The following is a 25,976-nucleotide window of genomic DNA, read 5'->3' as shown; positions in this document are numbered from 1 at the left end:
TTGTGGCTCAATGTATTGGAAGAGTTTATGATCTGTGTTTGACGATATTTAGCTGCGGGAAATTACAACTCATTGAGAATACAAAAGAATGAGCATCAGGCTAACAGCACAAACAACCTGAGAAAGACATAGAACATAGAACAGTACAGCACAGAACAGGCCCTTCGGCCCTCGATGTTGTGCCGAGCAATGATCACCCTACTCAAACTCACGTATCCACCCTATACCCGTAACCCAACAACCCCCCCCTTAACCTTACTTTTTAAGGACACTACGGGCAATTTAGCATGGCCAATCCACCTAACCCGCACATCTTTGGACTGTGGGAGGAAACCGGAGCACCCGGAGGAAACCCACGCACACACGGGGAGGACGTGCAGACTCCGCACAGACAGTGACCCAGCCGGGAACCGAACCAGAGACCCTGGAGCTGTGAAGCATTTATGCTAACCACCATGCTGCCCCATGTTGACCTTGGGTTAGTAAATGAATCTAGCATAGAGGAGAAACAACCAAGGGGAGGGCAGTGCAAGCGTCCTCAATTTTCAACATGATTGTGCAAATAAAATCTTATAAAATGGAGATCAATGATCAAAGAAACTCAAAACTTTCTGAACTTCTGAAAGCCCAGTTTACATGAAAAATGGCCTGGAAGAGTAACTCAATTCAACTAATTTGTTTACATTTATGAATTACAGTAGTCTTACCTGAAAATTCAACGGTTTATATTTCTAACATCCATAATTAATTTTAAAAAGACTTGGTTGGCAAAGTTGAATCTTAAATTCACAAAGACCTGAACTATTAACTGAATTTCACCATTCCTATACTTCTTAGTCCAATGTGATAAGGATTTTCCTCTCCCTCCTCCTAACAGGGGTCACTGGATAGCGATCAGAACTGAAACCCTATCTCCGCAAATCCTGAAACAGAAGCCAAATGTAATAGGCCCACTAAATTATTTAATTCAGCACAGACCCTATAGATGATCAATCATGCGTAAAACCCTTTGGATTTGACTTTAAAGTTAAGACCCGACTTAAAACATTTAATATAGAATCAGAACACTCTCAGACTAAAAATGAACATTATTTTATCTCCGACGGTTTGATTATTTCAATTTGTTGGGGTTTTTTGTGAGTAAAGTAATGATGACAGTGCAAAACACCTCTTCCTAGGCAGTCCCTTGGGATTAAAGTTTGGTTTCCACTCTGATTCAATATGTTCTGAAATGGCTGACGAGTCCAATGCACAATTTGCAGACTGCCATGTGGGGCAGGTGGTGCTTGCTTGGGGGTTGCTGGCTCCCGCTGACACTTTGACTTCACCTCTGCATGTTCCGAAGTCTCTTGATATGTTCAGTAACTTCTCAAATGAGCTTTCTCCATTTTGATCAGTCAAAAGTCAGGATACTCTCGAGTTGATGGGCTTGGCCTCTTCAAGGATGCTGGAGGGCATCCTGAAAGCATTTCTGCTGTGTTCCTGAGAGTGTCCTGCCATGAGTTCTACTTAAAACAGTTACTTAGGGAGTCTGGTGTCAGGTATACAACGCCATGCCCCATCCAGCTGAATTTGTTGCGCGTGATTAGGGCCTGAATGCTCCATGCCTCAATGCTCGGCTACCCCAGTCTGGAGCTAAGTTGAAAAAGCCATTCAACAACTGAAAAACAACAAAGCCACTGACTGAGGCAGGTGGTATTACTGCTGAAATTCTGAAACACAGCAGAGATATACACTCCTGACACAGTTGTACAACTTCAAATCCCTCATCTGGGAAAAAGGGTGCATGCCTGGGATCTCAGGACCGCTGTGATCGCACCCATATTCAAGAAGGGAGTCAGTCCAATTGTGATAACTACAGAGGAGTCTTCCTGCTTTCTGGCACTGGGGCGATCATTACGATGATCCTTCTCAAGTGTGTCTCCTCCCACTGGTAGAGGAAATTTTTCCAGGGTCACAACATGGCTTTCACCCATCAAGAGTACCATCTGCACGGCACAGCAGGTTCAAGGGAAGTACAAGAACAGCACCAATTGCCATACATGACCTTTCTTGACCTAATAAAAGCTTTCAACTCTGACAACTGTAAAGGCTCAGGGGGTATTCTTCTCAAAATTGACTAACTTCAAATTTTGTCACCAAAGCAGGAGGAAGGATCTCAATGAGTTCAAAAAAAATTCCTTTCCAGTGGTGCAGTCGATGGTTAGGGTGTGGAATCAGCTGCAGAGACACCAAGTCGGAGGGGATGTCAGTGTTGACACCATTGAGCAGGAATCACAGGTTTAAGCCAGGGGAGATTGATAGAATGTAGAGGAAGTGGAGGGAGGCAGAACTGGTGAAGATGAGGGACTTGTATTTGTAAGGGAAGTTTGCAGGTCTGGATGAGTTGCAGGAGAGGTTGATTTGCAGAGGGGAAATGAGTTTAGGTACTTGCAGGCATGGGACTTTGCAAGAAAGGAGTGGAGGACGTTTCCCAAGTTGCCGGGGTATACCCTATTGGAGCAGTGAGGATAGGATTGGGGACATATATGGGTGGTTGGGGGGGGAAAGAGGGGTGTGCACAAAAAAGTGAAGATCAAGAGCACCAAAAAGAAGCCAAAAAGAAAATGCTGGAAAATCTCAGCAAGTCTAGCAGCATCTGTAGGGAGAGAAAAGAGCTAATGTTGAATCCAGATGACCGTTTGTCAAAGCTAAAGACAGAGAAAGTGGGAAATATTTAGGAAAGATGAGTCATTGCCACAGAAACTAATGGAAGATTGTTTACTTAAAGATAGAATTAATAACAATGGTTTTGCTGGGAGTTGTTTATCAACAGCTCCTACCAATTATTTCTAGAGCTTCAAGTGGATATATTTGAGAAAGTCGTATTTTAACACAAGCAATATATGCTCACACTGGAGGAATTCAAACTGAAAAGAAAATTTGAAAGCAACACCCAGCGAAGTATTTGCAAGTTGGTTTCTTAAACCAGAAAATCGGGAGATTCAGTAGAAAGAGTAGAACTGCTCTTCCAAGGAGTCAAATTGTAGATTTCCTATTGGTGAAAGCATTGATGTATTCCATGTCACTTACTGTTCAAAAACTGTTCTTTGCAATAAAAGTGAAGGTTTCTAATAATGCTGTCAGATGATTTTTAAAAAATCAATCAGCATGGACTCTACAGGCTAAGATGCAACAGTCTGCTTGCTCCTTTAGGTTCCTTCGACAGCTCTTCCAAACCCATAACCTCTCCCACCTAGAAGGACAAGGGTAGCAGATGCATGAGCACACTACCATCTACATGGGCACACCACCATCTGAAAGTTCCTCTACAAGCCACAAACCATGCTGACTCAAGACTATAATCGCCATTCCTTCATTGTCACTGGGCCAAAATCATGGAACCCCTTTCCTAACAGCACTGTGGGTGTTCCTACAACACGGACTACAACGGGAATTAGGGTTGGGCATAAATACTGGCCTCGCCAGCAACACCCGCAGCCCATGAATGATTTATTTTATTTTTTTTAAAGACCTCCAGAGTTTCTACACAGTCTAGCTTCAATGGTCATGCCAGTACACAAGCTTAAGAAACAACTCAAATGTCATGAAACACAAATCCTAAACAGGGATTGAAGAAAGCAGCTTGCTAATTGCCGATGATATATGCTTTTAACAGGCAGAGTTCAAGGAAATGGAGTATTTATTCATCGAATAATGTTGAGCCCATCAGATATAAACCAAAGAGTTCAAATCAGACTTCTATATTCAGCCACTATAAACAAGTCATAGACCAGATTTTTAAGAAAAAATTATATTTATATTCCCAGGTCTGTTTATACATGGACAGCTTGAGGTAGCTTTTTCCAGAGTGTGAGGTTTTTGATTCTGTTAAAAACTAGTGGAAATAAAACCTAAAAATCCTGAATTTAATGAAGTACGATTGCAATAAAAATACAAACTTGACTGCAAATGTTTTACAGGTCTCTTCTAGTACTACAACATAAGCATCAATGTCAATCCTGGGCACATAATCTTAGGCCTTGCATATACAAGGACTTGGGTACAGTGGTCAGTAGTGCTGCCTCACGGCGCCGAGCACCTGGGTTTGATCCCGGCCCCGAGTCACTGCCCTTACAGAGTTTGCATATTCACCCTGTGTCTGTGCGGATCTCACCCCCACAACCCAAAGATGTGCAGGCTAGGTGGATTGGCCATGCTAAATTGCCCTTCATTGAACAAAAAGGAATTGGGTACTCTAAATTTTTTTTTTTATATAAATACAAGGGCTTGGGTTTTGTTTCATAGGAAACTCTTATGGAAATAGTCACAATTTACCGTATGGAAATGTTTGGAGAAAATGTTAATTAATATGCATTGGTTTGCCAAACTTACTATGGAAGAATTTTTTTGCCACTGTGTATTTCCTCTCTTAAAGGACACTTGCTAAGTAGTGAGCCTAGTGCTCACAGAAGCTTTCAAAGTTTAATTTGTACTAAACAGAAACATACCTTCCCAAAACATCCTTACAATTAGGACAAGTGCATGCTACTCGCCGGAGTCGTTTTCCTGGTTGATATTGCTGATCATTACCATCCTCATCCAGGTTCACAGACACTTGCGCTAAATCACTGGAACCAAGGACAGTCGCAGCTCCCACATTAGTAACTGTAGATGGTTGTGGTGCTAGCTGCCAGGATTCAGAGTCATCCTCCTCCTCTTTTATCTGTACACCTGGAATAAGTAAGGGCATGAGGCAACTTAGTTGCTAATATATGGTACATAATTATCAAAACTTTTAAGTATTAAATGCTGAAGACTAGGCGATCACCAGAGATTGAAACAGGGAAGTATTTTGTGCACTGATACTACACATCTAATACAAAAAAAAATTACTGAATTACAAAACAATCCTTTTCTAAACATATGAATTATGCCATGGTAAAATATTCTTCTAGCTTGGCAATTTGCTTTAAACACATTTATAAATTTAATCTGAATCCACACCATCTATCTCAGGGGGTCAGGTGGCACTGCAGCCTTATTGGTTTAAAAAGAACACAAACAAAGAGCTGCTAGGATGAACACATCCAACAGTAATTGTCAGCTAAGCAAGAAAGATGGTGAGAATGAACAAAAAGTTTAAACAGGATCTTTGGCAACATGGAAATATAGGCAACATGGGAATATTTGCTCCTCCCAAACAAAGTGCTGAAGAAGCTGCAGATCATAACTGAATGAAGGACTGAAAGCAAAAAGGAGTTTCACAACCTTCAATTTGACAGGTTACACAGAGATAAAACATATATAGATTCACTTTCAAAAAAAGTTGGCAGTGAATGAACAAAATACACAATTATTTTCTAATTCAATTTGTCATGGATGCCACACCCAAAGGACTTTGACAGCAATGATAGATAAGTCATAAACTAAGTATGATGGAGGTAAACTGGGTGAAGGAGAGCATATCTATTAATGAGCCTCCCACTAACACCAAATAATAAGGAAAGCCTGGATTTAAAATGTTATAAGAAATTACTCAAAACTATCAAAAATGATCAAATAACCCATCAGAAAATCTAGACCAGATTTTTTTTTTAAAATGGGGATTAATAAAAAATCAGCAATGGGTTCACCTCAACAGAAAACAGCAACCCAGGGCTGGAAGCGACTAATGAAGTGACAATCTCTGGAAACTAAACAGAAAAAAAGCTCCAAAGTGTCATAAAATTAAATTTACAACCCTTGCCCTAAAAGGTAAAGTAATAATAAATTGATTTTTAAAAACCTACATTACCCTCAAGCAGAGATGGTTCCTAACACTCCATTCCCCAATTGTCAAATAAGGACACCAGAAACAAAACCTGGAGCAATCATTAAAAAGAGCCCGTCCCCTCTCCAAAACAGAGCAGCAACACATCACTGCTTAGACATGGCTTCCAGATTTTGGGTGAGCAGAGATATCAGACAAGCCTCTTGAGCAGACATCAATTATAAAACAGATAATGAATAACTCCCACATGCAACCCAACTCGATTATGGTCATTTGATTGGTACACAATGATTAAACATTGCGTCCAACATGCCCATAAGCGGTTTTTAAACTGACCTCACTTATGAGACAATGAGATCAACCGTCACAGAGCTGAAAGAGTGGCCCTACACAATGATCAAAGACTGCTGAAACACCACTCACTCAACAATCGCCTACTAACCCAGCCCAATGTTCTTGGTTGCTCCTATCCCTTCCATCCCTCATATCCGTGATCCCGAAAATTGAGTCAACAGAACAAAACCAGTTTGACTTGAAGAGTAGATTTGGTCTTGACTCCCTATGTGCAATGGCACAAGAGGTCACTGAAAATAGTGATTAAATTTGGGTGCGATCTGGGATGAAAAAACTGAAGCAACACACCCTCCTTGGTAAAAGAGTCAACTTCAAGAGATCAAAAAGAACTTCAAGTGATCAAATGTAATGGACTATTCAAGAACAAGTGGAAAAATGTAATACATTTAAAAACAAATGACTGCATACTATATGGATTTATTCAACACAGTGAACAAAATGTCACTCCAAATTAATATGACAATAAATGGGGAAATAAACTGCAAAGCTTTTAGATGGTAAACTCACCAAAAATACAATTCCCTGTAATAACTGATCAGTATTGGCAGCATGTTGGCTCAGTGGTTAGCACTGCTGCCTCACAGCGCTGAAGCCCCACGTTTGGCTTTGGGTCACTGTCCATGTAAGTTTGTACATTCTCTGTGTTTGCATGGGTTTCGCTCCTGCAACCCAAAGTTGCGCAGGGTAGGTGGTTGGCTAAATTTCCCCTTAATTGGAAAAAATTACTTGGATACTCTAAATTTATTTTTTTTAAATTACTGATTAGTACTGCTCTTTTTCACCAATTTTTAAAATCTTATCTTGTAGTCAATATATAATATTTCTGTGCTTTAAATCTACAGTAAGGGAATAGACAATTTGGACTACAGTAATAATTGAATCCAAAGGGGGCATTGATTCAGGTACTGAACATTCAGGAGGTGAAGTATTAATTTAGCGGAATTTAATAATTAGTCATTTGTAAAGACTTACTGAATTCTGAATATGGAATTCAGCAAGTCTGGTCATGTGCAGGATGGGAGCAGAAAAGAAAACTGCTGAGCTTGCATCAGGAACTTTGAAGGGTATCAAATTCCTGTGCCTCTTAGTCCATAAAGGGTGATGTGTGCACTCAGATTTACAGAAGGAATTTGACAAGATGCCACATCAAAAGGTGACTACACAAAGAAACACCTCATGGTGTTGGGGGTAATATATTAGCATGGATAGAGGATTGGTTAGCTAACAGGAACAGAGTCGGCATAAATGAGCCATTTTCATGTTGACAAGATGTAACAAGTGGAGTGCCACCAGGGATCAGTGTGAGGGCAGGGATCTCAACTATTTACAATCTATATTAATGACTTGGATAACAGGATCAAATGTATGGCTGCTAGGCTGTAAATTTGCTGATAACACAAAAATAGGTAGGAAAATAAGTTGTGAAGAGGACAGAGGAATCTGGATGGTTAAGGAAGGAAGCATAAAGTTAACAGATGGAATATGTGGAAAAATGTGAAAGTATCCACTTTGGCAGGAAGAAAGAAGCAGCATACTATTTAAGTGCAGAGACACTGCAGAACTCTGCGGTGCAGAGGGATCATAATTATTGAAAAATTTAATATTCAGGTACAGCAAGTGATTAGGAAGGCAAATGGAATATTGTTGTTTATTGCAAAGGGAATGGAATATCAAAGTAGGGATAGGATATTTTGCTACAGTTGTACAGGATATTGGTGAGACCACATCTAGAGCCCCGTGTACAATATTTGTCTCCTTATTTAAAGAAAGGACATAATTATATTAGAAACAGTTCAGAAGAGGTTCATTGGACTGATTCCTGGAATGTTGAACGGTTGGGCCTGTTTCCATTAAAGTTTAGAAGAATGACGTGCAATCTTCTTGAAAGATACAAGATCCTGTGGGAACCTGACAGGGTGGACACTGCGACTACAACTAGGGGACAGTGTTTAAAAATAAGAGGTCTCCCATTTAAAACTGAGGTGCGAGTACCGCATCTATCACGGTAGCATGGTGGTTAGCATAAATGCTTCACAGCTCCAGGGTCCCAGGTTCGATTCCCGGCTGGGTCACTGTCTGTGCGGAGTCTGCACGTCCTCCCCGTGTGTGCGTGGGTTTCCTCCGGGTGCTCCGGTTTCCTCCCACAGTCCAAAGATGTGCGGGTTAGGTGGATTGGCCATGCTAAATTGCCCGTAGTGGCCTAATGGGGAGGGGGGAGTGAGTTGTTGGGTTGCGGGTATAGGGTGGATACGTGGGTTTGAGTAGGGTGATCATTGCTCGGCACAACATCGAGGGCCGAAGGGCCTGTTCTGTGCTGTTCTATGTTTCTCTCTTCCTCAGAGAATAATGGAGGCAGGGTCATTGAATACTTTTATGGCTGAATTTAGATAAGATTCTTGATTGACAAGGGAGTCAAAGCGTGTAGGGCAGTGGCTCCCAAACTGTGGAGTTTCACAAAATGCTTTGCGTGTTCTCAGGGAAAATTCTGTACTGGCGAATTGGTGATTTTATTCACTTAGTATGAAGGAATTAGCAACCATTGCAGACAGTTAATTTGATGTGCAAATAATTTATTAAACATAATTACAGAAATGCAAGCCTAATAAAAGCAACAACGGCACATTGGGCGGCACAGCTGCATCACGTCTTTGCTTCACAGCGCCAGGGAGCCGGGTTTAATTCCGGCCTTAGGTGACTGCCTGTGTGGAGTTTGCACTTTCTCCCCGTGTTTACGCGCGTTTCCTCCAGGTGCTCCGGTTTCCTCCCACAGTCCAAAGATGTGCAGGTTAGGTGGATTGGCCATGCTAAATTGCCCTTAGGTTAGGTGGGGTTGCAGGGTTACGGGATAGGGTAGAGGTGTGAGCTTAAGTACAGTGTTCTTTCCGAGAGCCAGTGCTGACTAGATGGGTCGAATGCCCATCTTCTGCACTGTAAATTCTATGATTCTATGGATCCAGTCACATGTAGTCCAGACTGGGTAAAGACAGCAGATTTCCTTCCCTGAAGGACATTAGTGAACCAGATGGGTTTTTAGGACAATCGGCAATGATTTCATAGTCATCATTAGCCTTTTAATTCCAGATTTCTTTTTACTCACTTCAAATTTCACCATCTGCCATGGTGGGTTTCGAACCAAGACCCCAAAGCATTACCATGGGTGGATCTCTGAATTACTAGTTCAGTGACAATACCACTACGCCACTGCCTCCCGTAGATTGCTCTTTACATTCTGGCAAGTATACCTTGGTCACTTGCCCTTATTCTCGTGTGTTCTATTCTGGACCAGACTTGGGGAGTGGATGAACCCTTACAGAATATTATGTTTGAGTTGCACCATGTTCCTAGGTGAGCATGGTCACAGTACAAAACAAATCACAAGATAATACTATTCATGCCTCACTGATGCTGTGCTACAAGATTTAAAACAAAAAACATTTTGACAATTAAGGGGCAGTTTAGCATGGCCAATCCACCTACTCTGTATGTCTTTGGGTTGGGAGGATGAGGCCCACGCAAACACGGGGAAAATGTGCAAACAGTTCACAGGGTCACAGACAGTGACCCAGTGCCATGATCGAACCCGGGCCCTCAGTGTCATGAGACAGCAGTGCTAACCACTGCACTGTGCCACCCGTGATGCCTCAGACCGAGAAATTGAAGTCATGTTTTTTCAGGAGGTAATTGAGCTTGGAGTTAGGAGTTAATGCTTTTTTGGGGCAGAATAAAGGGCACTATAATTTCAAATGTTCCACAGTGGGCAAGTGTTAACAACACAACCAGCATAAAAACTCGAAGTAGAAATAGTATTTGTCGGACCGTCATGTCTGACAAATAGAACATAGAACAGTACAGCACAGAACAGGCCCTTCGGCCCTCAATGTTGTGCCGAGCCATGATCACATGATCACAAAACATGATCACCCTACTCAAACCCACGTATCCACCCTATACCCGTAACCCAACAACCCCCCCCCCCTTAACCTTACTTTTATTAGGACACTACGGGCAATTTAGCATGGCCAATCCACCTAACCCGCACATCTTTGGACTGTGGGAGGAAACCGGAGCACCCGGAGGAAACCCACGCACACAGGGGGAGGACGTGCAGACTCCACACAGACAGTGACCCAGCCGGGAATCGAACCTGGGACCCTGGGGCTGTGAAGCATTTATGCTAACCACCATGCTACCCTGCTGCCCCCTTAGTAGAATTCTTTGAGGAGGTAACAAGGAAGTTAGACCAAGGAGAACCAGTGGACATGATCTCTTTAGATTTCCAGAAGGCGTTTGATAAGGTGCTATATAGGAGGCTGTTAAATAAGTTAAGAGCCCAGGTGTTAAGGGCAAGATACTGGCATGGAGAGAGGATTGGCTGACTGGCAGAAGGCAAGAGAATAAAGGGGGTTTTCAGGATGGCAGCCAATACTACTGGTGTGCCTCAGGGGTTGGTGTTGGGACCACAACTTTTCACAATATACATTAACGATCTGGAAGGAGGAACTGAAGACACTATTGCTGAATTTGCAGATGATACAAAGAAATGCAGAGGGACAGAAAGCATTTAGGAATCAGGGAGGCTGCAGAAGCATTTGGACAGGCTAGGGGAATGGGCGAAGTGCCAGATAGAACACATGTGGTAAAATGTGAGGTTATGCACTTTGGCAGGAATAATAGAGACATAGACTATTTTCTAAATGGGAAACGGCTTAGGAAATCAGAAGCACAAAGGGACTTAGGAGTCCTAGTTCACAGTTCTCTTATGGTTTAACGTGCAGGTTCAGTTGGCAGTTAGGAAGAGAAATGTAATGTTAGCATTCATGCCGAGAGGGCTAGAATACAAGAGGAGGGACACACTTCCAAGACTACAAAGCCCGAAGGGAGGAGGTGCTGGACTTGGAAAGGGTTCAGAGGAGGTTTGCAAGAATGAACCCCGGAATGAAGAGCTTGTCATATGAAAAGCGGTTGAGGACTCTTTGTCTGTACTCGTTGGAGTTTAGAAGGATGAGGGGGGGAATGTTATTGAAACTTACAGGATACTGCGAGGTCTGGATAGAGTGTACACGGAAAGGATGTTTCCACCAGTGGGAAAAACTAGAACCAGAGGGCACAGCCTCAAACTAAAGAAACGATCCTCTAAAACAAAGAAGAGGAATTTCTTCAGCCGGAGGGTGGTGTATCTGTGAACTCTTTGACGTAGAAGGCTGTGGAGGCCAAAACACTGAGTGTCTTTAAGACAGGGATAGATAGGTTCTTGATTAATAAGAGGATCAGGGATTATGGGGAGAAGGCAGGAGAAGGGGATGAGAAAAAAGTATGAGCCATGATTGAATGGCAGAGCAGACTCTATGGACTGAATGGTGTAATTCTACTCCTATGCCTTATGATCTAATTTACCACTTTTAGAAATTCTGGTAACTGTATCAGAAGAAACTTGGGGCAAGATCAAGGCCTTGTGGTTATCAAACTACCTTAAATTAGATGACCAATGCTGTTCTCTGGGCCACAATGCCTCACAGTTTAACAAAATGTCATTTTATTTAAGGAATGCTGAACTGCAAGTGCAAGTTTAGAATGGCGTACAAGCTTCAAAACCGGAAAATTGTCAAAGCAAATAGCAAGTGATACTTCAACGTTTGCCAAGAGAAATAATCTTAAAATTTCAAGCAGGAACAGCATGGTGGCACAGTGGTTAACGCTGCTGCCTCATTGCACCAGGTCCTGGGTTTGATTTCCGACTTGGGGTCACTGTTCGGAGTCTGCACATTCTTCCCGTTTCTGCATGGACTTCCTCCGGGTGCTCCGGTTTCCTCCCACAAGTCCTGAAAGAAGTGCTTGTTAGGTGAATTGGACATTCTGAATACTCCCAGTGTCTGACCAAACAGGTGCCAAAGTGTGGCGACTAGCAGATTTTCACAATGCTTCATTGCAGTGTGAATGTAAGCCTACTTGTGACACTAATAAAGATTATAATAAATTCATATTTTAAAAACATGATTTTCCAGCCAAAATTCCAGTATTTGAAGATATTCTACTGCACGAGCTATTTTAAATATAGATCCACTTCATTAGATGACCAAACTGCAGTTGGACATATTCAGTAGAAGATATGCCAAAAGGTGGGACTGCAACAGGCACATTTCCTGACTCAGTTCAATCACCAAGATATCAAACCTACGCTACTGATGTGAAAAATTCAACACATCAACTGTGCTTGGGGGGGGGGGGGGCTCTCTTATGTTGTAGATGCACTGTTTATTATTTAGTGCAAGAGTGATGAACAATCAAGATTAGAGGAAGGGAAAGTGGTTATGTAGAAGAATTGGAGATAAAAAAACAAAAAAACATACCATCTGATATTCAAACTGATACAGAGGCTACTAGAACTGGTGAGAGGAAATAGCTGGGGCCTTAACAGATATCTTCGCAGCATCCTTGAACACGGGCGAGGTACCGGAGGACTGGAGAATTGCTAATGTTGTCCCCTTGATTAAGAAGGGTAGCAGGGATATTCCAGGTAATTATAGATCAGTGAGCCTGATCTCAGTGGTAGGGAAGCTGCTGGAGAAGATACTGAGGGATAGGATCTATTCCCATTTGGAAGAAAATGGGCTTATCAGTGATACGCAACATGGTTTTCTGCAGGGAATGTCATGTCTCACTAACTTAATAGAATTCTTTGAGGAAGTGACAAAGTTGATTGATGAGGAAAGGGCTGTAGCTGTCATATACATGGACTTCAGTAAGGCGTTTGATAAAGTTCCCCATGGTAGGCTGATGGAGAAAGTGAAGTCTCATGGGGTCCAGGGTGTATTAGCTAGATGGATAAAGATCTGACTGGGCAACAGGAGACAGTAGTAGTGGAAGGGAGTTTCTTAAAATGGAGAACTGTGACCAGTGGTGTTCCACAGGGATCCGTGCTGGGACCACTGTTGTTTGTGATATACATAAATAATCTGGAGGAAGGTATAGGTGGTCTGATTAGCAAGTTTGCAGATGACACTAAGATTGGTGGAGTAGCAGATAGTGAAGGGGACTGTCAGACAATACAGCAGAATATAGATAGATTGGAGAGTTGGGCGGAGAAATGGCAGATGAAGTTCAATCCGGACAAATGCAAGGTGATGCATTTTGGAAGATCCAATTCAAGAGCAAACTATACGGTAAATGAAATAGCCCTGGGGAAAATTGATGTACAGAGAGATCTGGGTGTTCAGGTCCATTGTACTCTTAAGGTGGCTGCGCAGGTCGATAGACTGGTCAAGAAGGCATACGGCATGCTTTCCTTCATCAGAAGGGGTATTGAGTACAAGAGTTGGCAGGACATGTTACAGTTGTATAAGACTTTAGTTCAGCCACATTTGGAATACTGCGTAGAGTTCTGGTCGCCACATTACCAAAAGGATGTGGATGCTTTGGAGAAGGTGCAGAGGAGGTTCGCCAGGATGTCGCCTGGTATGGAGGGCGCTAGCTATGAAGAGAGGTTGAGTAGATTAGGATTATTTTCATTAGAAAGACAGAGGTTGAGGGGGGACCTCATTGAGGTCTACAAAATCATGAGAGGTATAGACAGGGTGGATAGCAAGAAGCTTCCCCCCCCCCCCCCCCCCCCCCCCAGAGTTGGGGACTCAATTACTAGGGGTCACGAGTTCAAAGTGAGGGGAGAAAAGTTTACGGGAGATATGTGTGGAAAGTTCTTTACGCAGAGGGTGGTGGGTGCCTGGAACGCATTGCCGGTGGAGGTGGCACAATAGCGTCATTTAAGATGTATCTAGACAGATAAATGAATGGGCAGGGAGCAGAGGGATACAGAGCCTTAGAAAATAGGCGACAGTTTTAGATAGAGGATCTGGATTGGCGCAGGCTTGGAGGGCCAAAGGGCCAGTTCCTGTGCTGTAATTTTTCTTTGTTCTTTGTTAACAAGCCTCCAGAAAACCCCTCAAAACAGATGCAAAAAGCAAAATATCATGGATGCTGGAAATCTGAAATAAAACCAGAAAATGCTGGAAAGATTCAGCAGTTCTGGCAGCATCTGTGGAGAGAGAAACAATTAACTTCAGAGTCCAAATGATTTTTTCAAAGTTCAAAACAGATGCTGGGCATCTTCAAGTAAATACTCCATTAAAGACAAACTATAAAACAATTGCCAGCAATGCTGACACAAAATAGTGAAGCAGAAGAATGACAAATGGCCATCCCAAAGTGCACCATGTAAAATAAAATCACTTCTAACACAAAGAATGGCATCACTACCCAGCTGCAGGTTAATGAACTCTGGGCTGAAATCTAAAGATCAAACTGGGCTAGTAGCGACAGTCCAATTCAAGCCAAATTATATCCCCATAGCAGTATACAAATACTTGGGGTCCACGTATATTCAAAAATTTCTAGGATTAAAATGCAACCAGCAGATATGGCAGCAGAATCTGCAAGTCAAACCTACAAAGTGCATTCACAATGTCTGAGCCTTCACACTAACTGGAATCATGGTGATTAAGTCAACGGGACTTTACGCCAGATGGTTTAATTGCATAGCCAAAATTTATAGTCACTCTGTCAAAACCTTATCCAAGGAACATGGTGACAGTCAATCTTCATTTCTATAGTACTTTGAACATCCAACCATGTATGCTATCAATGCTAGGGTACGATTTCTATCCTGCAATTGTAACATGCAGTCAACTGAGCCTGGGCTTGATTAACCCACGAAAGCAAAGAATTGTACACTAAGTGCTGCTTTACTTCTGGTAACCCATAACTAGAATGGTAGGAAAGATGTAACAATGAGAGATGAACAGAAATGCAGAGCAAAGAGATCTCCAGCACAGGACATTAATTGAACACTCAATCTTGCATTTATATAATACCGTTAATCTTTAACGGTCCCAAAGTCCTCTACAGATAGGTATACAGGAAAAAAAGTCAAAGAAAAGGAATAAGATGTGGTGATCCAAATATTTTGTTTAAAGCATGGACTTTGACAATTTGAGGGAAGTAGAGGGGCTTGGGGAGGGAAGTGCAGAGAATAGAACTAATGGTGGGATCAAAAAGGAAGTGCACAAAATGCAATATTTGAAATGCTAAATTGTTCGGGGGGGGGGGGGGGGAAAGAGAGAGAGAGAGAGAGAAAAAGAGATAGATAGTTCATATAATTCAAAGTATAGGACAGAGGTTTTAAAATCAGCAGGATAGCATACATTCAGAATAATGAAATTAGCAGGGATGAGCGAGTGCGCAAAGACAGTGCCAGGGACCCGGGTTCAATTCCGGCCTTGGATGGCTGTGTGGAGTTTGCACTTTGTCCCAGTGTCTGTGTGGGTTTCCTCTGGGTGCTCCAGTTTCCTCCCACAGTCCAAAGATGTGCAGCTCAGGTGGATTGGCCATGCTAATTTGCCCCTTAGTGTCCACGGATGTACAGGTTAGGTACGGTTATGGGGATAGGGCAGGGGAGTGGGCCTAGCTAGGGTGCTCGCTCAGAAGATCGATGCAGTTTAGATAGGCCGAATGACCTCCTGCACTGTAGGTCTGAACGGGTGACAAGAAATCATGAATCATGTACACATTGTGCAAACAGCAGTCATTTCATCATGAGGGACCAGTAAATTACAGCATCGTAGTCGAATACAAATGTTTCGGAGAAGCTTCAAATAGGTGGAATTATTAGAAACATCCGTTTTCCCCTTATTTATCTTTAATTACTGTCAAAACTGTGGACCAATGCATTTGTACAAAGTCACCCGAGTTCAGCATTTCAGTATTAAATACAGTTAGTATATGCACTTGACTGCAGGATCGAGTCCATTCTAACAGAACATTGCCTCACCAGATTTTGTACATGCAAACCCAAGCACCCAAGAAGGATGATGTGGAGGTTGGGGGGAAAAAAAGGGTAGAATTCTGTCAAAAGGCAGAAATCTCTCATCCCTGCAGCAGGAAGACTACCAGAGTTGTCGACTCCAGTGGTCTCAAAAGCACATATATGGGGTTTCAGCAGTGAAGAAGCTAAAATAGTAACAAGGTCTATATTGCTGCGTCGTTGACAGTAAAATGTGATCAGAAGGATATGGGGTTTTGCACAAGTTTACAATTTCCTCTTTACATCAGTACTCTGCTAATAATAAAACAGTTAGCTTTTTAAAAAAAAAAATGTAGTTTTAATCTTGCTGCAGCTCTGCATCCACAAAAGCTATGTATTAAACCTAGGTATTGGTCCTTCTACATTTTCAGCATGTTTCCAATTTAACATACTTCTACAACACATTTTCATCTCAAATATCTATTACCTCATAATTAAATTCTCAGGTTTACCAAAGCTCTACTTTCATGACAGTAAATTTCAAGAATGTGTCCCCTATATGCATGTCCAGAACATTTATAAAACAGAAAAGTAGATCCAACATTGATCCATGGGATTTCCAACCTTTCTCTATCAGAACACAAGGAGGGGCAATAAGCCATTTGACCCCTCAAGTTTGCTTCACCATTTGATAAGATCATGGTTGATCTGATTGTGATCTCAACATGGACTCCCTTGTTGATCAAAAAATTGGGCCTGGCCACAGACACACAAGGGCCTGGCCTCCACTGCTCTCTGGGGAAAAAACTAATGATCCTCAGTTTAGAAAATAAATTCTCCCGATCTCTAGTTCCCCCTTGCTCTAGATTTCCCCACAACAGGAAATATCTTCACACCCTGTTGAGTCTGGTCAGAATCTTACATTTCATTAAGATCACCTCACATTCTTCTAAACTCCAATGAATCTGCACAACCTGCCCAATCCTCCCAGAAGACAACACATGCGTTCCAGGAATGAACTACGGGAACCTTCTCTGATTTGGGTCCAATGTAATTATATCCTTTAGGTAAGGAGATCAAAATGGTACTCAGTATTCCAGGTATGGTCTCTCTAACACTCTGGAGAACTGTAGCATCAAATTCAAAACGTGCCAAATTCTGCTTCCTCTGTTAACCATCTTTCTATTCATACCACTATATTTACTCCAATAACATGAACCCTGACCTCAAATGTTTGAAATGATTGAGGAGCAGCAAATGATGATGATGAAGGAGACTAGGGGAGATTCTTGGGAGATAGTGAAGGGAAAGAAAAAACGGCACTATTGGAGATGCTTTGGCTATATCTGGAGAGATAGAAATATGTAAATACAGTATCAGAGAAGCATTCATAACAGCTAACATGTTCAAACAAATTGAATGCACGCAATGTTGATTGCCTGTTACTACTTTGGAATTTGGGGACAAAACCAGCCTCTTAGGGATCCAATATGCTGTCCAAGGGATCTACTTGAAATTCCCTGCTTTTATCCATAGCAATGGTTTTGAAATATCACCAAGGAAAAATTGTACCCAAAGTCAACCACGGCCACAGCTGAGAAGCCAGGAGCTATGATGTTGCAGTTGGATGCCTAACCAATGAACAAAATCACAAACTTTGGAACTACATATGCCATGCAACTTGATGCTGGCCAGCTATCCTCAACCTGTCTCCCATTAACAAGTCATCAGAGGGCAGCATGGTAGCTGTGGTTAGCCCTGCTACCTCACGGTGCCAAAGATCTGGGTTCAATCCCAGCCTCAGATCACTGTCTGTGTGAAGTTTGCATACTCTCCCAGAGTCTGCGTGGGTCTCACGCCCACAAGCCACTCTAAATTGCCCCTTAAATCAGTAAAAAAAAAATCAAACTCAAGAAGAATTCATACAACTATTAAGACAGCCAAGATATTAACATCCAATATTTGATGCAGAATCAACTTTGCCTTCTTAGGATCCTCTTATATCTGGAGTCTCAATCATCGACAGTTATAGCTTTGATTACTTTCTTCTTGATGCTAACTTGTCACTCTTACTAGTATTTCTTCACCCTCCCACACAAAGTCTTAGGTTTTTTTAAAATTACCCTTTGACAGCATGGACTGTTTATTCAATATATGAAAGTAGCATCAACGGAACAATGTACAGTTTCTAAATCACTTAATTCCTCAGACATTTCAAACCTGATTCAGTCCACTTAGCGCTGGTCACACCAGAATTATGTTTAGCCCTATCAAAGCAACATTAAAATAAAGTTTCCTGCAACACCTGAAATTTAATTACAAAAATACTGGTTGTAACAGAGCACCTAACTGTTCTCAAAGTGGACAAAATTTCTATACAACTATTGATAATGTTTCTCTACTTCCGGTGGCGACCATGGAATGAACACATCTGTGTGGGCCTTTTCCCCGGCTATGATGTGAGGCGGAATATAGGTGAAGGAGAGCCAACGGAAAAGATATACCCTCTGGTGTATTGAGCCGAGAGCCAGAAGCGGTCAAAAGAGGAGGGAATTAGTCGTTTGGAGCTGGTGTAGCGCCTGCAACGCACGTGGAGATGGCGGAGGGGCAGGGAGTGACCCTGCCAGTGCAGTGGTCGACAGAGCAGCTGGTGAGCTTCTTGAATGAGAGGTTCGTCCAGCAATGGAAGGAGAGTCTGGAGGATCTAGCACTGGTGGTGGATTCGATCAAGGTGGTGGTCGACCGCGTTGAGACAAGGCTGGCGGCCCAGAACAAAGAAAAGTACAGTGCAGGAACAGGTCCTTTGGCCCTCCAAGCCTGCGCCGACCATGCTGCCCGTCTAAACTAAAATCTTCCACACTTCCGGGTATGTATCCCTCAATTCATGTATTTGTCAAGATGGTCCTTAAACATCATTATCGTCCCTGCTTCCAACAGCTCCTCCGGCAGCGGGTTCCAGGCACCCACTAACCTCAATGTAAAAAACTTGCCTCGTACATCTCCTCTAAACCTTGCCTCTCACACCTTAAACCTATGCCCCCTAGTAATTGACCCCTCTACCCTAGGGAAAAGTCTGACTATCCACTCTGTCTCTGCCCCTCATAATATTTTAGACCTCTATCAGGCCACCCTTCAACCTCTGTCGTTCCAGTGAGAACAAACAGAGTTTATTCAACCTCTCCTCATAGCTAATGTCTTTCATACCAGGCAACATTCTGGTAAATCTCTTCTGCACCCTCTCTAAAGACTCCACATCCTTCTGGTAGAGTGGCGACCAGAAATGAACACTATACTCCAAGTGTGGCCGAACTAAGGTTCTATGTAGCTGCAACGTGACTTGCCAATTTTTATACTCAATGCCCCGGCCAATGAAGGCAAGCATGCCGTATGCCTTCTTGACTATCTTCTCCCCCTGTGTTGCCCCTTTCAGTGACCTGTGGACCTGTACACCTAGGTCTATCTGACTGTGGGTTCTACCATTCACTGCATACTCCCTCCTGCAGTAGACCTTCCAAAATGCATTACCTCACATTTGTCCGGATTAAACTCCATCTGCCATCTCTCCGCTCAAGTCTCCAAACGATCTAAATCCTGCTGTATCCTCCGACAGTCCTCATCGCTATCCACAATTCCACCAACCTTTGTGTCGTCCGCAAACTTACTAATCAGGCCAGTTACATTTCCCTCCAAATCATTTATATATACACACTACGAACAGCAACGGTCCCAGCACTGGTCCCTGCAGAACACACTAGTCACAGCCCTCCAATCAGAAAAGCACCCTTCCATTGCTACTCTCTTGCCTTCTATGACCCTTATCCAGGGTCAGGCGATCCAAAAGATGGAGGTGGTGGTGGGAGAACGCTCGGAGCAGTTTGTCTCAATGGCAGCGGAGATGGGCCTGATGCACGATCAGCAGAAGAGGTTCCAGGTCAAGGACCTGGAGAACCGGTCACGCAGGCAGAATATAAGGATCGTTGGCCTGCCAGAGGACAGTGATGCTGGTGCGTACGTACGGAAGATGCTGGAGGAATTGCTCGGAGAGGGTACGTTTGCACAGCCGTTGGAGGTGGATCGAGCACACAGGGCGCTAATGAGGAAGCCGGAGGAGAGAGCCATTGAGGGCATTGGTGGTGCGGCTACACCGATTCCTGGACAAAAGAGCAGATTATGAGGTGGGCCAGGCAGACGAGGCGCTGAACCTGGGAGGGCAGTGAAATTCGAGCATACCAGGACCTAGGTGCAGAGTTGGCCAAGAGGAGGGAGACCTTCAACAAGATCAAGGCAGCCCTCGTCAAGAAGGGGGTGAAGTTCGGACTGTTGTACCCAGCACATCTGTGGGTGACACAGATCGCCGGAGGAGGCGGCAGAATTTGTCAGAGACAATGGACTGGCAGGAGAAGGTGGATCTTGAACTTTTTGTGGAGATGTTATTATGATGTTGCTGTTAACTTATGTTCGGGGCCATTTCTTTCTTTTCCGGCTTCAAAATTTGTTTTTTCTTCTTTGCTGGGGACAGGGAGTTGGACTCTGTTTGGGTTTGAGGAGGGGTTGTTTTTGGTTTGTTTGCAGTGATGTTCAGCGGGGGTGGGGGGGATTTTAGGCGCCATGAGCAGGGGCTACCAGGCTAGCTAATTCACGGAAGCGCAACGGGGAATGAGAGGAAGGTCAGCAGGGATGGGGGGGGGGGGGGGGGGGGGGGGGGGGGAGATGGGCCTTCAATGAAGCAAAGGAGCTGGGAGTGCTTCCCCCCGACGTTGTCACAGGTGTCGATCTCCCTCATTTTAAAATGGGACGGAGACCCGGAAAACTGCTGATTTCCCTGTTAAATGTGGATGCCCAATTGTTGGCGAAGATCCTGGCCACAAGGATCGAGGATTGCGGCCCAGGGGTAATTGGGGAGGACCAGACAGGGTTCGTTAAGGGGAGGCATTTGGCAACCAACATTAGGAGGTTGCTTAATGTAATCATGATGCCTCTAGAGGGGTGCGAGATGGAGGTGGTGGTGCCATAGACGCAGAGAAGGCCTTTGATGGGGTGGAGTGGGAATACTTGTGGGAGGTCATGGGGCGGTTTAGGTTTGGACATGGATTTGTGGACTCGGTCCAGTTACTATACCAGCCACCGGTGGAGTGCGCGCAAACGAATCGGGTGAGATCGGACTACTTCAGGTTACAGTGTGGGCAAGAAAGGGATGCCCACTTTCCCCATTGTTGTTTACCTTGGCTACAGGGTCATTGACATTGAGAGCTTTGAGGGTCTGGCAGGGGATAGTACAGGAGTGGGGAGAGACAGGGTTTTGCTCTACGCGGACGATCAGCTGTTGTCCACATCGGACCTGCTGGGCGGAATTGAAGGGATGAGAGGAATTCGGCCGGTTTTCGGGTTACAAATTGAACATGGGTAAGAGTGAGGTCTTTGCGATCCAGACGAGGGGGCAGAAGGAGAGATGCCATTCAAGGTGGTGGGGGAACTTTCGGTATCTGGATATCCAGGTGGCATGGGAGTGGGAGCAGCTGCATAAACAGAAGTTGGGGTGTATGATAGAACAGATGAGAGGTGGGATGCGCTCCCGTTGTCGTTGGCGGGCGGGTACAGACAGCTAATGACGGTCCTCCTGAGGTTTTTGTTTGTTTTCCAGAGTCTCCCAATTTGTATTCCCAAAGCATTCTTCAAAAAAGGTGAATGCGGAGACCTCAACATTTGATTGGGCAGGCAAAACTCCGCGGGTGAAAAAAGTGCTGTTGGAGCTGGCATGGGGGGGGGGGGGGGGGGGGGGGGGGCTCTCGAACTTCATCAATTACTGGGCACCGAATATTGTGATGGTCAGGAACTGGGGGAGGGGTTGTAATGGGAGCAGGTGGAGGCCTCATGTATGGACACAAATTTGGGGCACTGTTAACGGCACCTCTGCCGTTCTCACCGACTCAGTACTCCACAAGCCCAGTGGCAGCTCTGAGGGTATGGGGTCAGTGGAGGCAGTTTATGGGATTAGAGGGGGCATCGGTGTGGGCACCGATATGTGATAACCAACAGTTTGCTCCGGAGGTGGGTGCTGGCAGGGATCGAGAGATTTGGGGAGCTCTTTACTGATGAGGGTTTCCTGAGCCTGGAGGAGGAATTTGGGTTGCCAGGGGGAATTGGGTTCCAGTACCTGCAGGTGAGGGATTTTGTGCGGAGGCAGGTTTCGACCTTCCCGTACCTGCCACCCCAGGGGCTACAGGATGGGGAGGCGAAGAGAAAGTGGGAAGAGGAGCTGGGTGGGGAGTTGGAGACTGGATTATGGGAGGAGGCCTCGAGTGTTAATGCACCCTCGTCACTCGCCAGGCTCAGCCTGATAGTTTAAGGTGATCTACAGGCACACATGACTCTGGCTCAGATGAGCAGGTTCTTTGAGGAGATGGGGGATAGGTGCGGGGGATCCTGTGAACCATGTCCATATGTTTTGGCGCATGTCCAAGGCCGAGGGGTTTCTGGCAGGGGTTTTTAGACGTCATGTCAGAGGTATTACAAATGAGGGTGGGTTCAAGTCCAGAGGTAGCGAGCTTCGGTGTGTTGGAAGACGTGGGAGCAAGAGAGGCTGATGTCTTGGCCTTTGCCTCCCTGGTGACCCGAAGGTGAATCTTACTAGGGTGGAGGGATTCGGAGTCGTCAAAGTCAGGGGTGTGTGTTCGCAACATGGCAGGGTTTCTCAGACTGTAAAAAATTTAAATCGCCTTGAGGGGTTCGTGGCAGGGGTTTACTGAGGTGGCAGCCGTTCATCGACTTCTGAGAGAAAAATTGTGATTGTTTTTTATTGAAATTTGATGTTGAAAATTGTTAAAATTATAAATGCCTCAATAAAATATTTTCTAAAAAAATGTTTCTCTAAGCTTTGCTATTAACTCAATGCCTTAAAATAACCGTCAACATGCTTTTATATCGGTCCATTAATTAAGAATGCTATTCGTGACACAGTAGCACAGTGGTTAGCACAGTTGCTTCACAGCACCAGGTCCCGGGTTTGATTCCCGGCTTAGGTCACTGTCCATGCGTAGTCTGCACGCTTTCCCCGTGCCTGCTTGGGTTTCCTCTGCGTGCTTTGGTTTCTTTCCACAAGCTCCAAAAGACGTGCTTGATGGTAACTTGGACATTCTGAATTCTCCCTCGGTGTCCCTGAACAGGTGCCGGAATGTGGCGACTAAAGGATATTCACAGTAACTTCATGTTAATGTGAGCCTACTTGTGACACTATTAAAGATTATTATTATTAGAAGGAGACATTCATTCTAAAGATTAATATGTTAAATCAGTTTGGAAAGGGGCAAGAACTAGTAATGGTAGAAAGTCACTTATGGGTATAGTTGATTGGCCCCCTAACAGTAACTACTTGAAGATGGGGTATACAGGAAGAAACAATGGTGGAATGAGAGAAAGGTACAGTGCTAATCATGGGTAATTTTAATCTATAGATTAAGTTGGCGAAACAGATTGGCAACGGTAATGGAATATGAGATGCTAGAGTGTTTTCGGGAAAGTTTCTTAGAGCAACAGTTGCTAGCGCCAACCAGACAGCAAGCGATTTAGGCCTTGTATTGTGCAATGCGATAGGATCAATTAAATTACCTCATAGTAAAACCATCCCAAGGTAACAATAACATGACTGAATTTCACATTCAGTCTGAGGGAGAGATGAATGGGTCTAAGATTATGGGTAAATTATGAAGATATATAAAGACAGCTGGCTAAAGTGAACTGGGAAATTAGGTTAAGGGGCAGGTAAGCAGAGGTACAGTGGCAGATAGGAGATATTTCATAATACTCAGCAGATACATTCCAGAAAGAAATGAAAACTCTAGGGAAAGGGAGTATCACCCATGGCTACGTAAGGAAGTTATAAATAGTATCAAATAAAAGGGGAAAAAAAGTGTATAATTTCAAGAAACATGGTGACAGATCATAAAATTGGACATAATACTTTAAAAGCTAAAGAACTAAAAGAATAATGAGGGAGAAATTAAAGTATGACTGAAATCGAACAAAAACTATTTAAAAAACCAGATGAGTTTCTACAAGTATTTAAAAAAGAAAAGATAGCACTTCCGGTGGCGACTACGAAGGAGTAGGTCGCACATTTAGTGGCTCCCGTTTCGGTCAGACTTTTGGACATTTCCCCCGTCTTTCTTGCGCTTTTGAGCGCGGAACTGGAAAGCAATAGTACTCAGGCATTGAACCCATACAGAGTTGTATGGACTTAAGAAGCCGGAGGGACCGTAAACAGAAGTGGTCAAACAAGGGCACGGTGGAGGCTGTGAGGGAGACCAATATGGCCGATGTCCAGAGCAAGGCGCCGACAGCCCAGTCGACAATGGAGCAGCTGCTACAGGACATGCAGGAGGGCTTTTCAGCTCTGAAGCACGATAATTTGGAGCCACTCCATCGATGGACTGATTGGAAAAAAGGCTGGATGATCAGGCTGAGAAGCTCCAGAAGCTGGAGAAGACGGTGGAGGAGCAAGCAGACTTTCAAAACGGTGGCGGACGTGGAGATTCGGAGGCTGAGGGATCAGCAAAATAAATGCTCCTGGAAAGGCTGGAGGAGCTGGCCAACAAATCGCCGGCAGAGTGTAAGAATTGTTGGCCTCCTGGAGGGGGCTGAGGGGCTGGATGGCGCCGCGTATGTGGAGGGTATGTTTCAGAAGCTGCTGGGGAAAAAGGTGCTCCCTCGCCCGCCGGTGGTGGACAGGGCATACAGAGTGCAGGTGAGGCAGCCGCGGCGAGGGGGTCCTGCACGAGCGATGGTGGTCCGGTTCCACAGGTACCTGGACAAGGAGTAGGTTCTGCAATGGGCCAAGCGCACACGAAGCTGTACCTGGGACAATAGCACCCTGCATGTTTACCAAGACCTGAGCACTGAAGTGGCCAGAAGGAGGGGAGGCTCCATGCAGGTGAAGGAGATTTTGTACAAAAACAAGGTGAAATTCAGGCTGCTTTTCCGGCACGACTGTGGGTTACATATGAGAGCCAGCACAACTATTTCGAGGAACCCGAGGAGGTGATGGACTTTGTTAAGAAGCAAGGGCTGGCTCTGAGCTGAGAACTCTTGGACTCATGGTAGCACTATTAAGTCTATTTTGTTTCTCTCTCGCTTTGAGAGATGCCTGCATGCTTGGATCTGTTCTTTTCGTTTTTTCGACATTTTTAGGTTGATGTATTTTGGTTGAGATGTGTTTTTCTTGTTCTTTTTTGTGTTTTGCCTCAATGTTTCCTTTTTGGGGTCTCTTGTTTGGTTGGAGGCTCAATAGGGGGGGAAAATAAAAAATAAAATAGCTAAAAAAGGTGTGGTTATAATGGGGGTTTCGGGGGAATTTTTTGCAATCTTTTTGTGTGTGTGGAGGGGAAGGGCTGAGAGTGCCTGGTACTTCTTATCTCTATCGGTTTGATCTAAATTGCACTATTGTAGGGGATGTCTTTGACTTGTATAGAGTGTGTTTAAGCAGGGTATGGATGGACAAGGGGAGGGGGAGCCAGGGAACAATAGGTGAGAGTTGCACTGGCGTCGAAGCGGGGAGCCACCAAACAAGCTGGCTGGGTTAGTCAATGGGGGGGGGGGGGGGATTTATACAGTTAGACTAGAGCAGGGGTTAGGTGGTAGGATGGTGTTTTGGGGGGGGGGGGGGGGGGGGGGTTGATCTGCTGAAGAGGATGGAAACTGGACATGGCAACAGTGAGGAGGTCATGGGTGGAGCCAGCTAGGAGGCGGGCCAGAGGAAGCACGACATATGGCTGGGGGGGGCTGGCCAAGGAAAGGGGATGGCTGACCGGCAAAGCAGGTGGGTGGGGGCGCAAAGTGCCCCCCAACCAGGCTGATCACCTGGAATATTAGAGGGCTAAATGGGCATGTGAAGAGGGCATGTGTGTTCGCGCATTTGCGGATTCTGAAGGTGGACGTAGTCATGCTGTAGAAGACGCACCTGAAAGTGTCAGACCAGGTTAGGTTGAGGAAGGGATGGGTTAGTCAGGTCTTTCACTAAGACTAGGGGGGGTTGCGATCCACATTAATAAAAAAAAAAGAGTTCAATTTGAGGCGGAGTTGCGG

General features: G+C 44.4%; 1 protein-coding gene across 3 annotated transcripts in view; it reads right to left on the bottom strand.

The window, feature by feature from the left end:
• sp3a (sp3a transcription factor) overlaps nucleotides 1–25,976 on the bottom strand; it is a 67,038-nt gene that overhangs the window by 8,831 nt on the left and 32,231 nt on the right. For all 3 annotated transcript variants that reach the window (XM_038789384.1, XM_038789385.1, XM_038789386.1), the window contains one exon: nucleotides 4,491–4,713. In XM_038789384.1, coding sequence (XP_038645312.1) covers nucleotides 4,491–4,713 — 223 coding nt within the window. The remainder of the gene's footprint in view (nucleotides 1–4,490; nucleotides 4,714–25,976) is intronic.

Source organism: Scyliorhinus canicula, chromosome 2, assembly GCF_902713615.1.
Source record: "Scyliorhinus canicula chromosome 2, sScyCan1.1, whole genome shotgun sequence".
Classification (NCBI taxonomy): domain Eukaryota; kingdom Metazoa; phylum Chordata; class Chondrichthyes; order Carcharhiniformes; family Scyliorhinidae; genus Scyliorhinus; species Scyliorhinus canicula.
Note: the sequence above shows the minus strand (reverse complement) of the source record. Positions and strands in the feature narration are given on the sequence as shown.